The sequence below is a fragment of the Dendrobates tinctorius genome, unplaced genomic scaffold (genome assembly GCF_039654945.1).
Source record: "Dendrobates tinctorius isolate UK_male_01 unplaced genomic scaffold, ASM3965494v1 ptg000226l, whole genome shotgun sequence".
NCBI classification, from domain to species: Eukaryota; Metazoa; Chordata; class Amphibia; order Anura; family Dendrobatidae; genus Dendrobates; species Dendrobates tinctorius.
The window spans coordinates 670,313-687,798 of record NW_027361893.1 but is presented as its reverse complement, the minus strand read 5'-3'; the positions used below and the strand labels follow the sequence as shown (position 1 = coordinate 687,798).

General features: G+C 49.2%; 1 protein-coding gene across 6 annotated transcripts in view; it reads right to left on the bottom strand.

Annotated features, from left to right (window-relative positions):
* Positions 1–17,486, bottom strand: part of LOC141059289 (uncharacterized) — a 79,936-nt gene that overhangs the window by 40,190 nt on the left and 22,260 nt on the right. For 2 of the 6 annotated variants that reach the window (XM_073555616.1, XM_073555617.1), the window contains exon 1: positions 8,579–8,676. In XM_073555616.1, coding sequence (XP_073411717.1) covers positions 8,579–8,605 — 27 coding nt within the window. In that variant the 5' untranslated portion in view covers positions 8,606–8,676. Of the gene's footprint in view, positions 1–8,578; positions 8,677–9,013; positions 9,195–9,624; positions 9,677–15,372; positions 15,475–16,225; positions 16,301–17,486 lie in introns of those variants that run through there. The other 4 variants (XM_073555620.1, XM_073555621.1, XM_073555618.1 and 1 more) reach the window with 4 other exon arrangements.

Sequence of the window (17,486 nt, the reverse complement as noted above, 5' to 3'; positions counted from 1 at the left end):
CAGTTACTGGAGATAATAAGGGAAACATATGAGCAGATTTATTATTTTACAGTATTATGTTTTCTTTTTTACATCTACTAATAAAACCTATATATTTAAGCCACAGACAACAAGCAGTTTCCTCCTCGGAGTCGGCAGCTGAATACGTTCCTCATAGACTCATCTTCCATAACGCTAATTCTCGTCTCATTTCCCGACACTGGAATCGGCATTAGCAATACTGCAGGAGATATTCATTACACGTGACAGTAGAAATAACTACTTCATGATGAGGACGACATCTTCATCTCCTACTACGGCTCTAGAAACATATTTGTCCAGAGTCCGTCACTGACTCCATCACCACCGGCCGTCTATATGAAGGTTTCCCATCTTCCCCGCACTGTAATCTTCTATCATGTTAGATCTCAGCTCTGAGTCACTCACAGAAGTTTGAGGCTTTTAGGAAAACTTTTTTGTACGAACCAAGACAGGAGTGATTTGCTGCCAATGTCTCCATGTACGGGTTTTTTTTTGTCTTTGGATTAAATATTTTTTTAGTATTTTCTTGTTGTCTGCCGTGTATTACACCAACAGCAAAAAAAAAAATTGGGAACGGAGGTTCGGTGGAAACATTATACTATGTGGGGGAACCAAGAAAAAGGCACCATACAGTATAAAGAATGGGGATAAGTGAGAATGTGTTATCTAGTGGGTTCAGTGGGAGAAGATTGTGGGGCATCTTGTATTATCATAATGTGTATGGAGGAAATCGATACTGAGGGAACATTATACTATGTGTGGTGGCCAAGAAAGGGGCAGCATACTATTAGACTAACACATGTTTCCTTCACAAAAAAACCCTAAATATAACATTTTATACCCACCCCACAATTTGTGACTCTTCAGGGTAAATCGCTCTCTCACCATTGGATTACAGCTGATACTATGAAGCTAAAGAGACTAAACAGACTTTCTGTCCCCTCCATAAAGTGGCACTTTTCCATGTTTGTCAGAACTGTCCGAGGATTTTTAGAGGTGATAGTTTCCTCCCAAGTAGAAGGGACACCTTTGGATATTGGGGTCTATACTACTGCTACATTCAAGCAAAACAGGAAGCACACTGTAGCGCCAAACCATGCAAACATGAAAAATGAATAATGAATTGCATTACTGCATTAGAAGTATGAAAAATTGAGAAAGCTTAGCGCATAAAATGGCCAAGTTATGTGTACCTGGAAGCCACGTTAAGGCATTTCTCGTTTTCCAGGTCCCTATTCTATGCCAATCCTCACTAAGACTGTAGTCTCCATCTGAATGGGAACCTATGAAAAATCCACAGAGATATAGACTTCAGCCCTAACAGAGGATTTTTCATAGGCTCCCATTCAGATGGAGACTACAGTCTTAGTGAGGATTGGCATAGAATAGGGAGCTGGAAAACGAGAAATGCCTTAACGTGGCTTCCAGGTACACATAACTTGGCCATTTTATGCGCTAAACTTTCTCAATTTTTCATACTTCTAATGCAGTAATGCAATTCATTATTCATTTTTCAGGTTTGCATGGTTTGGCGCTACAGTGTGCTTCCTTTTTTGCTTGAATGTAGATCAGTTGGTGACTCTAGGTTAAACACCTGTTCACACTATGATTATGCTTGGATGTGACGGTCAGTTTTTGACATTTGTATACTACTGCTACAGTCGTAGTGGGATTTACTCAGTAAAGAGCTGGAATCAGTTTCTCCCAAAGGGTTAAATGGCGTCTGTAACTTCAATGTCTTTCTATGAAACTTCTTCTCTGAACTTTCTTCCTTTGTTTTCTGCTGTATTTCTATTACTCTCCGGAATCAGGAATGTATTAAGTCCTATAGAAACTGTGGAGAAAGAATCATTTCTAATTCTGTGTTTCCAGGATTCTTCTTGTGGGAATTGGCTGCGATATCCCCTGTGCAATATACACTCACTGGCCACTTTATTAGGTACACCATGCTAGTAACGGGTTGGACCCCCTTTTGCCTTCAGAACTGCCTCAATTCTTCGTGGCAGAGATTCAACAAGGTGCTGGAAGCATTCCTCAGAGATTTTGGACCATATTGACATGATGGCATCACACAGTTGGCGCAGATTTGTCGGCTGCACATCCCTGATGCGAATCTCCCGTTCCACCACATCCCAAAGATGCTCTATTGGATTGAGATCTGGTGACTGAGGAGGCCATTTGAGTACAGTAAACTCATTGTCATGTTCAAGAAACCAATCTGAGATGATTCGAGCTTTATGACATGGCGCATTATCCTGCTGAAAGTAGCCATCAGATGCCTGTTCTTAGCTGAGAGGAGTGGTACCCAGTGTGGTCTTCTGCTGCTGTAGCCCATCTGCCTCAAAGTTCGACGCACTGTGCGTTCAGAGATGCTCTTCTGCCTACCTTGGTTGAAACGGGTGGCAATTTGAGTCACTGTTGCCTTTCTATCAGCTCGAACCAGTATGCCCATTCTCCTCTGACCTCTGGCATCAACAAGGCATTTCCGGCCACAGAACTGCCGCTCACTGGATTTTTTTTCTTTTTCGGACCATTCTCTGTAAATCCTAGAGATGGTTGTGCGTGAAAATCCCAGTAGATCAGCAGTTTCTGAAATACTCAGACCAGCCCTTCTGGCACCAACAATCTTGCCACGTTCAAAGGCACTCAAATCACCTTTCTTCCCCATACTGATGCTCGGTTTGAACTGCAGGAGATTGTCTTGACCATGTCTACATGCCTAAATGCACTGAGTTGCCGCCATGTGATTGGCTGATTAGAAATTAAGTCTTAACACACAGTTGGACAGGTGTACCTAATAAAGTGGCCAGTGAGTGTATTTCTAGTACTAATGCGCCAGTAATGGGGAATCTCCACATCCCCCCACCTGCAGAGCCACACTCCACATAGAGAATAATGGAGCCTCCGGCACCGACCTCCACCCGCAGAGCCGCACTCCACATAAAGAATGGAGCCTCCAGCACCGACCTCCACCCGCAGAGCCGCATTCCACATAGAGAATAATGGGGCCTCCAGCACCGACCTCCACCCGCAGAGCCGCACTCCACATAGAGAATAATGGAGCCTCCAGCACCGACCTCCACCCGCAGAGCCGCACTCCACATAGAGAATAATGGAGCCTCCGGCACCGACCACCCGTAGAGCCGCACTCCACAAAGAGAATAATGGAGCCTCCAGCACCGACCTCCACCCGCAGAGCCGCATTCCACATAGAGAATAATGGGGCCTCCAGCACCGACCTCCACCCGCAGAGCCGCACTCCACATAGAGAATAATGGAGCCTCCAGCACCGACCTCCACCCGCAGAGCCGCATTCCACATAGAGAATAATGGGGCCTCCAGCACCGACCTCCACCCGCAGAGCCGCACTCCACATAGAGAATAATGGAGCCTCCGGCACCGACCTCCACCCGCAGAGCCGCACTCCACATAGAGAATAATGGAGCCTCCAGCACCGACCTCCACCCGCAGAGCCGCACTCCACATAGAGAATAATGGAGCCTCCGGCACCGACCACCCGTAGAGCCGCACTCCACAAAGAGAATAATGGAGCCTCCAGCACCGACCTCCACCCGCAGAGCCGCACTCCACGTAGAGAATAATGGAGCCTCCAGCACCGACCTCCACCCGCAGAGCCGCATTCCACATAGAGAATAATGGGGCCTCCAGCACCGACCTCCACCCGCAGAGCCGCACTCCACATAGAGAATAATGGAGCCTCCAGCACCGACCTCCACCCGCAGAGCCGCACTCCACATAGAGAATAATGGAGCCTCCGGCACCGACCACCCGTAGAGCCGCACTCCACAAAGAGAATAATGGAGCCTCCAGCACCGACCTCCACCCGCAGAGCCGCATTCCACATAGAGAATAATGGGGCCTCCAGCACCGACCTCCACCCGCAGAGCCGCACTCCACATAGAGAATAATGGAGCCTCCAGCACTGACCTCCACCCGCAGAGCCACACTCCACATAGAGAATGGAGCCTCCAGCACCTACCTCCACCCGCAGAGCCGCACTCCACATAGAGAATAATGGAGCCTCCAGCACCGACCTCCACCCGCAGAGCCGCACTCCACATAGAGAATGGAGTCTCCAGCACCTACCTCCACCCGCAGAGCCGCACTCCACAGAGAATAATGGAGCCTCCAGCACCGACCTCCACCCGCAGAGCCGCATTCCACATAGAGAATAATGGCGCCTCCAGCACCGACCTCCACCCGCAGAGCCGCACTCCACATAGAGAATAATGGAGCCTCCAGCACCGACCTCCACCCGCAGAGCCGCACTCCACATAGAGAATGGAGCCTCCAGCACCTACCTCCACCCGCAGAGCCGCACTCCACATAGAGAATAATGGGGCCTCCAGCACCGACCTCAACCAGCAGAGCCGCACTCCACATAGAGAATAATGGAGCCTCCAGCACCTACCTCCACCCGCAGAGCCGCACTCCACATAGAGAATAATGGGGCCTCCAGCACCGACCTCCACCCGCAGAGCCACACTGCACATAGAAAATAATGGAGCCTCCAGCACCGACCTCCACCCGCAGAGCCGCACTCCACAGAGAGAATAATGGAACCTCCAGCACCGTCCTCCACCCGCAGAGTCACACTCCACATAGAGAATAATGGATCCTCCAGCACCGACCTCCACCCGCAGAGCCGCACTCCACATAGAGAATAATGGAGCCTCCAGCACCGACCTCCACCCGCAGAGCCGCACTGCACATAGAAAATAATGGAGCCTCCAGCACCGACCTTCACCCGCAGAGCCGCACTTCACATAGAGAATAATGGAGCCTCCAGCACCGACCTCCACCCGCAGAGCCGCACTTCACATAGAGAATAATGGAGCCTCCAGCACCGACCTCCACCCGCAGAGCCGCACTCCACATAGAGAATAATGGGGCCTCCAGCACCGACCTCCACCCGCAGAGCCGCACTCCACATAGAGAATAATGGAGCCTCCAGCACCGACCTCCACCCGCAGAGCCGCACTCCACATAGAGAATAATGGAGCCTCCGGCACCGACCTCCACCCGCAGAGCCGCACTCCACATAGAGAATAATGGAGCCTCCGGCACCGACCTCCACCCGCAGAGCCGCACTCCACATAGAGAATAATGGGGCCTCCGGCACCGACCTCCACCAGCAGAGCCGCACTCCACATAGAGAATAATGGAGCCTCCAGCACCTACCTCCACCCGCAGAGCCGCACTCCACATAGAGAATAATGGGGCCTCCAGCACCGACCTCCAACCGCAGAGCCACACTGCACATAGAAAATAATGGAGCCTCCAGCACCGACCTCCACCCGCAGAGCCGCACTTCACATAGAGAATAATGGAGCCTCCAGCACCGACCTCCACCCGCAGAGCCGCACTTCACATAGAGAATAATGGAGCCTCCAGCACCGACCTCCACCCGCAGAGCCGCACTCCACATAGAGAATAATGGAGCCTCCAGCACCGACCTCCACCCGCAGAGCCGCACTCCACATAGAGAATAATGGGGCCTCCAGCACCGACCTCCACCCGCAGAGCCGCACTCCACATAGAGAATAATGGAGCCTCCAGCACCGACCTCCACCCGCATAGCCGCACTCCACATAGAGAATAATGGAGCCTCCAGCACCGACCTCCACCCGCAGAGCCGCACTCCACAGAGAGAATAATGGAACCTCCAGCACCGTCCTCCACCCGCAGAGTCACACTCCACATAGAGAATAATGGGGCCTCCAGCACCGACCTCCACCCGCAGAGCCGCACTCCACATAGAGAATAATGGAGCCTCCGGCACCGACCTCCACCCGCAGAGCCGCACTCCACATAGAGAATAATGGAGCCTCCAGCACCGACCTCCACCCGCAGAGCCACACTCCACATAGAGAATAATGGAGCCTCCAGCACCGACCTCCACCCGCAGAGCCACACTCCACATAGAGAATAATGGAGCCTCCAGCACCGACCTCCACCCGCAGAGCCACACTCCACATAGAGAATAATGGAATCTCCAGCACTTACCTCCACCCGCAGAGCCGCAGTCCACATAGAGAATAATGGAGCCTCCAGCACCGACCTCCACCCACAGAGCCACACTCCACATAGAGAATAATGGAGCCTCCAGCACCGACCTCCACCCGCAGAGCCACACTCCACATAGAGAATAATGGAGCCTCCAGCACCGACCTCCACCCGCAGAGCCACACTCCACATAGAGAATAATGGAGCCTCCAGCACTGACCTCCACCCGCAGAGCCACACTCCACATAGAGAATAATGGAGCCTCCAGCACCGACCTCCACCCGCAGAGTCACACTCCACATAGAGAATAATGGATCCTCCAGCACCGACCTCCACCCGCAGAGCCGCACTCCACATAGAGAATAATGGAGCCTCCAGCACCGACCTCCACCCGCAGAGCCGCACTCCACATAGAGAATAATGGGGCCTCCAGCACCGACCTCCACCCGCAGAGCCACACTGCACATAGAAAATAATGGAGCCTCCAGCACCGACCTCCACCCGCAGAGCCGCACTTCACATAGAGAATAATGGAGCCTCCAGCACCGACCTCCACCCGCAGAGCCGCACTTCACATAGAGAATAATGGAGCCTCCAGCAACGACCTCCACCCGCAGAGCCGCACTCCACATAGAGAATAATGGAGCCTCCAGCACCGACCTTCACCCGCAGAGCCGCACTCCACATAGAGAATAATGGGGCCTCCAGCACCGACCTCCACCCGCAGAGCCGCACTCCACATAGAGAATAATGGAGCCTCCAGCACCGACCTCCACCCGCATAGCCGCACTCCACATAGAGAATAATGGAGCCTCCAGCACCGACCTCCACCCGCAGAGCCGCACTCCACAGAGAGAATAATGGAACCTCCAGCACCGTCCTCCACCCGCAGAGTCACACTCCACATAGAGAATAATGGGGCCTCCAGCACCGACCTCCACCCGCAGAGCCGCACTCCACATAGAGAATAATGGAGCCTCCGGCACCGACCTCCACCCGCAGAGCCGCACTCCACATAGAGAATAATGGAGCCTCCAGCACCGACCTCCACCCGCAGAGCCACACTCCACATAGAGAATAATGGAGCCTCCAGCACCGACCTCCACCCGCAGAGCCACACTCCACATAGAGAATAATGGAGCCTCCAGCACCGACCTCCACCCGCAGAGCCACACTCCACATAGAGAATAATGGAATCTCCAGCACTTACCTCCACCCGCAGAGCCGCAGTCCACATAGAGAATAATGGAGCCTCCAGCACCGACCTCCACCCACAGAGCCACACTCCACATAGAGAATAATGGAGCCTCCAGCACTGACCTCCACCCGCAGAGCCACACTCCACATAGAGAATAATGGAGCCTCCAGCACCGACCTCCACCCGCAGAGCCACACTCCACATAGAGAATAATGGAGCCTCCAGCACCGACCTCCACCCGCAGAGTCACACTCCACATAGAGAATAATGGAGCCTCCAGCACCGACCTCCACCCGCAGAGCCGCACTTCACATAGAGAATAATGGAGCCTCCAGCACCGACCTCCACCCGCAGAGCCGCACTCCACATAGAGAATAATGGAGCCTCCAGCACCGACCTCCACCCGCAGAGCCGCACTCCACATAGAGAATAATGGGGCCTCCAGCACCGACCTCCACCCGCAGAGCCGCACTCCACATAGAGAATAATGGAGCCTCCGGCACCGACCTCCACCCGCAGAGCCGCACTCCACATAGAGAATAATGGAGCCTCCAGCACCGACCTCCACCCGCAGAGCCGCACTCCACAGAGAGAATAATGGAACCTCCAGCACCGTCCTCCACCCGCAGAGTCACACTCCACATAGAGAATAATGGGGCCTCCAGCACCGACCTCCACCCGCAGAGCCGCACTCCACATAGAGAATAATGGAGCCTCCGGCACCGACCTCCACCCGCAGAGCCGCACTCCACATAGAGAATAATGGAGCCTCCAGCACCGACCTCCACCCGCAGAGCCACACTCCACATAGAGAATAATGGAGCCTCCAGCACCGACCTCCACCCGCAGAGCCACACTCCACATAGAGAATAATGGAGCCTCCAGCACCGACCTCCACCCGCAGAGCCACACTCCACATAGAGAATAATGGAATCTCCAGCACTTACCTCCACCCGCAGAGCCGCAGTCCACATAGAGAATAATGGAGCCTCCAGCACTGACCTCCACCCGCAGAGCCACACTCCACATAGAGAATAATGGAGCCTCCAGCACTGACCTCCACCCGCAGAGCCACACTCCACATAGAGAATAATGGAGCCTCCAGCACTGACCTCCACCCGCAGAGCCACACTCCACATAGAGAATAATGGAATCTCCAGCACCGACCTCCACCCACAGAGCCACACTCCACATAGAGAATAATGGAGCCTCCAGCACTGACCTCCACCCGCAGAGCCACACTCCACATAGAGAATAATGGAGCCTCCAGCACCGACCTCCACCCGCAGAGCCACCCTCCACAAAGAGAATAATGGAGCCTCCAGCACCTACCTCCACCCGCAGATCCGCACTCCACATAGAGAATAATGGAGCCTCCAGCACCGACCTCCACCCGCAGAGCCGCACTCCACATAGAGAATAATGGAGCCTCCAGCACTTACCTCCACCCGCAGAGCCGCACTCCACATATATGGCTGCTCTGTGCGCACAGGACCTGTGATGAGGTCACAGGAGGGGAGGAGTCAGGGGTCACATGATCTCCGGAGTGCAGACATGGAGCCTTCTCCTCAGTCAGTGACCTTCCCGCCATTATTCCCCCTCACTACTGGCACAATTACCCCGCGCCGCCTTTTCTACACAGTGTTGTGTGTGGAATGTAACGTGTGATTTCTCTGGAGACAAATAGACCCCACACATGAGGGAATTATCACCAGTTACCGGACGGCTACTATATGGCGGCATATGATTGTGCTATCGACTCCATACCAGGAGCGAAAATGCCGAAATCTCCTTTATTTAACCCCTTCCAGAGTCCGGCTGAGGCTCATATTCGGCGTCCACCTCTCCAGTTGCTGTGGGGTTTTTTTTTTGTTAGAAGGAACCTGTCACCTGGCTTTGGCCCTGTAAGCTGGGGCCACTGCCTTTCGGGGCTTATCTACAGCATTACCTGAAAGATAAGAAAAACAAGTTTTATTACACCAGTAGACGTCCGGTAACTGGTAATAATTCCCTCATGTGTGGGGACTATCATGGTGCACAATCCCTGTCCTTCACCCCTTATACCTGACCTGTTTAACCAATTATCTGGAGATAAATGATTTTACAAACTTAACATGAGAGAGGCATATAACCTTATACATATACACCATGGTGATGAATGGAAGACGCATTCAATACACCTGAGGGTCATATTGAACATTTGGTGATGCCATTCCTATAACTAATGCTCCGGCAGTGTTTGAAATTGTCAAATTATATATTTTTTCTCACTGGTGGGTAGATTTGCGGTGGTTTATCTGGATGATATATTGCGTTACTCACGTACTATGGAGGGGCATTGTGAGCATGTCAGACAGATGGAGTGGGCATAACATTACCTAGCAATCTCCCTTTTTGACATTTCGAAGAGCTCCACCATTGAAAAATGTCCTAGCACCAAGAAAGATAAAAGAGAAGAAGGTTAGCTAAAAGTGGCATGTCTTCTGAATGAAATCATTACATGCGATCTGAATAATTGTCCATGTTGTCACACGATCTGCCGTGGTCTCTGTGAATTCACCATTAATTCTACAGGTGAAAATTTTCCCGATGAAAAGTCCCATGTCATGTTCCACCAGTTTTGTTATATACGTGATTATATGCTCATGCCAGAATGTTTATGTGGGAAGAACTACCCAACCCCTCCACAAAAGGCTGAACTCACATCGTTCCTATATTCAAAAGGGTTTTCTCAAACATGGGCTTTCACATCACTGCATCCCATTCTGGATCTCCGACCGTAAGTACATACATCACACCACATTACACATATGCTGTTTAGGGTTATATCTTCAATTTTTTTTTTATTTAAAAATTTCAAAACAGAACTCAGTCCAACCTCACTGAGAGGGAGACAGTCGGATTCGTAGGCCATTATAGATCCAGTCGGGGGAGGTGAAGAGGTGGCTGGTCCATCTTCTGAGCCTTCCAGCTGCATCCCCCGGAATCCCCCAAGCTCCACCAGCACAACCAGTGACATCAGGCAGCCTTGAGGACCAGGGAAACAGCAGCAGCCTTAAGGTGCCTCTTGAGGCCTCACCCCAGGCTGCCCTCATACCCCGCCATGGCCAACGAAGGCGAGACTTCCCTGCCTCTGACACCAGGAGGCATGTTGACACGGGGGTGCTAAATTACCTATCCAGGGCTGCCCAGGATGAGGGTGAAGAGGCATATTCCCGCAGCCTGGCCCGGTACCTCCATCCTCTACCCCGGGAGGTGAGGCTCCGTGTGCGAGGATCCATTCAGATCCTCATTGATGCCTGCACACCCACTAACACTACATCTGAGGTATTTGAGTTTTTGGAGCGGTGGAAGCTGTCACTCCATAACCTGTTACTGTCACGACTGCGCTGCCGACACGGCCCAGCAGGCGCCTCCACGCCGACCAACCATGAAGGCGAGGGACGGGCGTCCCCCAGGGATGCAATATGGACCCTCTATACCACAGAGGGGGACCCGAGCCTACCCAAACTAGACCGGGATACTGTGGCAGCTGAGCATGTGGACAAAGAGAAGACACATAGGACGTGATAACACCGCACAACTTCATGCATAAAGATCGTGAAAATTTACTAAACTAAAGCCACACAGTACATACACGAAACGGCTATGCCAGGCTCCTGATTCCACACCTCCCAGAAGGGTACCACCCAGTGGACCCCAAGGCACCAACGGATCACCAGGGCACACATAGGCGGGACATCGGGACACAGGCAGGACATAAGGGTACATAAGGACATCAGGCTGGACATTAGGATGGACATCAGGACACAGGTAGGTCATCAGGGTCACCCACAGGACATCAGAGTCATCGGCAGACATTAAACAGGAGTCGTTCGGTTCTGGACATCCGACACAACCTACAGGCACCACTGCAGTCATCAAGCTCCAGGCAGCGGTCATCATGTTCCAGACTGCGGTCGTCAGGCTCTGGGCATCGGACCTAGGAAGGAACTCAAGTGTGATGGTTCTAAAACCACAGGATTGCTGGGCCTGCATTGAGCTAGCACCGCATGGTAGTCAGAGCACAGGGTAGAAGATGCTCAGCAGAAACACCGGTTACAAGAGAGTCACTGGGTGCAAGGCTCCATACACAGAGGGATTCCAGAAACAAAACACAGCAGACACAGTTCAGACAGGGTCATGTACAGGATCTGGGATTCAGGTGTGGATATACCACCTCCAGGACAGGTGCAGGAACAGGACAAAACAGGAATCAAGGCAGGGACTTTGGTACCAAAACATAGGAGAGGTTCAGGAACACAAAACACATATGGCAAAGTTCAGGAACTTTGTGAGTAGCTCTGCCCCCGCCCATAGGGCAGGGTAAGTTTATATAGGAGCTGCCCCTCAGCAATTGGCTGGGGACAACATTTCAAGTACACACACTAACCCTGATAAAAGCAGGGAAGGTGTGGCCGCGCACGCCCTAAGCACAAACAGAAACCATTGCAGCACAATCAGTGCAGGAACTGAGGCTCAGGGCACCTGGTAGTGGCTGCATGCCCAGACCCACATGAAAAGTCATGGACCAGCTGCAAATGACCTCACAACTCGCGGACAGCTTACACAGTGGCAACCAGGGACCGTACATGCGGATGGTCATGCAGCAGAGCAAAGACGTAACACCACATGTATGGCTACGCAGCAGAGCAGGGAACTGAGCAGGCTCCATACAGGTAACAGCCAGCAGTATCCCAGCTCAGTTAGAGGGAAAGGCGCAAAGGGTTAAAGCAAATACATGCATTGTCACGCCGACAACCAGGTAGACAGAACGGCGTGACAGTTACGAGTTTCCCCAAAGTGCAGTCTCAATCTGGTTCTGAGGCACCTCCTCCATGGGTGCCTACACCACACCCCATTCCACCCGCAACCCAACCTTGGCCTCCAAAGGCCCAAATGGCTGCCTATAATCCACCTGCCCAATATGGCCACTTGTTCAGATCCAGTGTTGGGGGCTGGTCCCAACCTGGCTTTGGATGACATGGCCATATTAGGGGGTATGACTCACGTGGCTACCAGAATCCCCAGGAGTATCATCTCCAATATCCATCGGGCCACTTCTCTACTTAAAAGAAAGCGAAAAAAAAGTGCAAAATGTTTATAAATAATGTAAATAATTTATTGTTAAAAATCCATAAACAAACTCATTCACAAAACAACACAGGAGAAAAATCATGAGGGAATGCTGGAAAACAATTGTGCAAAGTATGCTGCTTCTCTACTCAGCACCATGATTCTGCCCACATCACACATCCTGAGCAAGAATATGCACCCACACAGGGTGAAGGCCAAGTTGACCAGCAAACCCAGCAACATAGTGAGGCTGGTCTCCCGCCATCACCACCCCCAACCTACCAAAATTTGTAAATAGTTATTTTTGTACATTTGCTAAAGCAAGTTTCTTATTTTATCTAAATATTTGGTTTGACAAATATGGCAAAAATATGTTTGCCCAAATTTGTATGGGCCCAAAAGCCATATGAGTGTAATATGGTTTTATGTATCCAAAGTTATATTTTGGCTGGATAAAAAGTTCAAAATTGCCGAGTTTGGTCTCTTCTTGAATTCATAACCTGGACCTCAAAAATAGAAAATATTTTACATAATGTAATTGAAAACACACAAACTTCAAGAACAAAATGGCTTTTATATCCTCAAAATTTGGCACATTACAACATAGATATAGCATGCTCTTGCCAGGGAGTAGCAACCTGAGGTGTTACAAAATAATTTGTGAAAACATCACATACGTTCAGTCCAGAGAGCGGGGAGGGATCACATGTGGTCTAGGCCTACCCACATTTCCCAAAACCCAACATCAGCACCATCAGATGAGGAGCAATCATGAATTCTGGTGAAGTTATGAAGGACCAAACATGCTTTAATGACCTCATTAACGTTAGTTTCACTCAGCTGAATGGCTGACAGGAGGACCCGCCATTTAGCACAAAGAATGCCAAAGGCACACTCCACCAGTCGTTGTGCGCGTGTTAGGCGCAAGTTAAAGATTCTGCGCTGGTGGTCCAGGTTTCAACGGGGATATGGCCTCATCTGCAACAAGGACATAAGGCACAGATTCAAATTGGAGCCTGGAAGCTGGCGTGGTGGTGGTAGGTCCAACTGGTTATTGCACAGCCGCCGACCCATAGTGGAAGAATTGAAGACTCTAGAGTCTCCAATTCTTCCATAGGCCCCAATAACTACAATTATGAACCTGTAGTTACTGTTGACCAGGGTCAACAAAACTACAGAAAAATATTGTTAATAATTATAGAATTGCGACCCTGAGTTTAGTGTCTTACCAACACGGATTTGCTTCCCAACCAGGGCTCCAATACAATTGGGAAAGTGGCAGTGCTCCTCAAATCCCCTGGAAATACGCAACCAGTCTTCCATCTTGGGCTCAGGCATGACGTCTTGATGAAGTTGGGACCAGATTTTGGAACAGGTAGACCGGACCATGCCTGACATTGTTGATTTCCCTATCAAAAATTCATGTTGTAGTGCCGCATATGACAGACCAGTTGTGAGGAAGCTAAAAGAAAACACATTTTTGAAATAAACATTACAAAACATGTTCAAGGTTTGAAAAAATCATATTGATCAAAATAATAGTGTACAGTATAACTAACAAGCCATGCAATAACAACATTAAAATAGTTCCAATGGCTATGTGATTTTAAAACAATAAACATATTACTAAGAGTTTATATTTTGGATATATTAAGAAGAAAACAACCAAAATTGATAACCAGAACTACATACTACATTTCCAAACATCATCAACATAGAGGATAAGGAGGAGGAATACATACCATAACGTAAGGAGAAGGCGCTCCTCAGCAGAAATACATTTCCGCATCCTGGTGTCCTGAAAGGTGATCCCAGGGGGCACGGTTTCCAGCAAAATATCAAAGGTAGCAAGGCTCATGCGACAATATTGGCAAAACTTGTCGGGATGGGTCTGCAGAGATGCATAGAGACGGTGGAAATGACCTTTAGTGAGGCGTTGCCTCAAAAGCGGATGGACCCACATTCGTCTTTTCCTCCTCGGATCCACAATCACTGGGTATGGCTGACCAGAGCTGCGTGACAAAACCCAGTTGTATAGCACCCGCTCAGTTGGGGTGAACCTAAGTCTGACAGACATTTTGCCAACAAACCACAAATACAGCAACACAAGCACAGCACCAAAATGGCCAGATTGGAGGCTGCCACCTGTTGCAGAGGCAAGAAATAGGGTTGCTGATGATGATTTAAATTATTTTCAGGCCTCAAAACCGTTAAATGTCCATATTGCAAGGATGTGAGAAAAAAACGCTATACAGATGCCATACGGATGCTTACATGCGCAAAATACGTGGCAACGCCCTGCCAATGGATCACTGTGCGTATTACGACCGTAAAATACAGACCGTATTTTTATACGTTGCGTCTGACTCCGGCCTTAGAAGAGATTCCCCCACAGGTTCAGAATCGCATTGAACAACTAAATCGAAAAGAAATCTTTTGGATTTTTAAACTAAACACCCTTAGTCCACATGGACTCAATGAAATAACAGATTTACAGATGTATTTTTGTGACCACCTTTTGGCTTCATAGACTGTATTATTTATTATACTAAAAACTTCCAAACGGAGCTCAAATAGTTAAAGAATGTCTGCCAAACTTACGTAGTATATAAAAAATTACGGAGAACAAGATGAGTTTACCATATACCATGAAAATATTTATCATGAATCAATCCTTCAATTACATGAATAGTAAAATTTACAATAAAATATTTTATAAATCAATTTAATATGTATGGATACAAATGATCCACAAGACTGCGAGTCACATGCTACAAGCATAATAACAGTATAGACCACTAGCATTTTCCATTTCATTAAGCCAGCGGTGGTTGAAAAGAGTTAATATAAAAAACAGCTAATATAATCAATATAAGGTGGCCACACTAGCTGACCAAGTAACTACAAGCTGTAATAGATGTCCACAATTAATAGTCCCCACCGCGGCAACGGTATTAGATACATAAGCACATATGCAAAAACCGCTACATATATAAAAGAATTGAAATTACCCATAGTGATTTCTTGTGCTGTGACAGCGTTCCCCAATGCGCGTTTCGCGAGATATTTCGTTGCTTCCTCAGGGGGCATGGCCTCCGAGTGGAAAACGTGAGCTGTAAATACAGGACCTTCCGGCTCACATGACCACGCAAGAGACAATAGCTTGTGCTGTTCTCGCACATGCGCTCTAAAGCACTGAAAAGGTCCTTCAACAAGTAGTCAGTCCACCTGACACATACATGGCCGCAAGGAGGCAGGTGGCGCCAAACCACACTACCCGCAGCCACAATGTGAAGCGGGATGAACCGAAGGGCCAAAGTACAAGAGAGACGCATAGCACATAAAATCATGCGCTAAAAAAAACCATATATGTAAAGTGTGAATGTGAATGAAGAGATGAAAATACATAAATAATTAAATATAAATGATAATGAGAATCTGAAATATAGTGACTGTTGTACAGATGAATATAAGTGAAAATGCAAATAGAATGAATAATCTTAATTATATATATCAGAGATGAATCACTAAAAAATATAACACATTGCACAGAAGTTCAAAAATAAAAAAATTTCCGCTGCTTGAATACATCGTCACGTGAGTATTCCCACTTTTCAGATGTACATAAGACAGCTTCCAGGATAGATCTTCTACTTACTAACATATTCACTCTGTCCAAAATTAAGGACATTCGCTTCATGCAGAAGTCCATCTCGGATCCTACCCCGGTTCTCATTGACTTCCTTGTGGGTCCTCCCCCTGACAAACCATTCCGCTGGAAGCTTAACTCAGCTTTGCTATATATACCAGAGTACAAACAAGAGATAGAAAACGCTCACTTAAACTACTTCAAGGAAAACGTACCTGGTGAAGTAGATCAGTTCACGGTCTGGAACGCCCATAAAGCGGTCCTGAGGGGGTGTCTTATGGAGATCCTCTCTAAACATAAGAAGAGAAATAGGGAAAATATTACAAACCTACAGGTCCAAATTAATGATCTAGAGAAAAAACAAACAAACTTAAAAGTTCTTTTCCAGACCGTACTAGATTATGGCCCGATGCTGTCGCATCGGGAGGATGCGGTAGCATCACACCTCTTGCCATGTTAACCCTCAACACACACACACTCCTCTCACCTTTCACCATCTCCACTCACTCTTTCACTCCACATACGACCCCTTCTCTCAATCCGTCTCTCATACTCACGCCGTCATCGCCGCTGCTCCACGATCCCCGACATCTTCCGCCGGTGCCATCCTGGATCCAGACTTTGTCCACGCCGGCGACATGTTCTTGCGGCGACGCCATCTTGAGTATCGCGGGATTTCGCCGATCCAAAATAGCGTCGACGCAGGAACATGTCGCCGGCGTGGATGCCGTCGGGATCCAAAATGGCGTCGGCGAAATCTCGCGAGATTTCGCCGACGCCAATTTGGATCCCGACGTCCTCCACGCCGGCGACATGTTCTTGCGGTGACGCCATCTTGTCTATCGCGGGATTTCGCCGATCCAAAATGGCGTCGCTGCAAGAACATGTCGCCGGCGTGGAGGACGTCTGGATCCAGGATGGCGCCGGCGGAAGAAGATGTCGGGGATCGGGGATCAGCAGCGATGACGGCGTGAGTATGAGAGACAGAGTGAGAGAAAGGGTCGTATGTGGAGTGAAAGAGTGAGTGGACGTGAGTGGAGATGGTGAAAGGTGAGAGGAGTGTGTGTGTTGAGGAGGAGTGGTGTGTTGAGGGTTAACATGGAAAGAGGTGTGCGGTGACGTCACCGGTTACAACTGGACAGAAGTGATTACAACCGGAAGCTGCTTAGGGCATTTATTATTATAGATATGTTATTCTATGCCTATTTGTGGGTTCTCTAGTTTTTTAAAAATTTTTCCGTACCTGTACAAGGTTGTTTATTCCCCACTCCCTTCCCTCCCTTCCTACCTTCCTTTCCCTACCCTGTTTATTTCTAAAAAAAACAATAAAATTATTTGAAAACAAAAATAAAAAAATAATGAAAAAATGCCATCAATAACAATTGATTATATCAAGATGTGCATAGTGCATAAAAATAGTGTAATAACATGGCAATAATACCAACATATATTATATTAATACAGATATACACTATA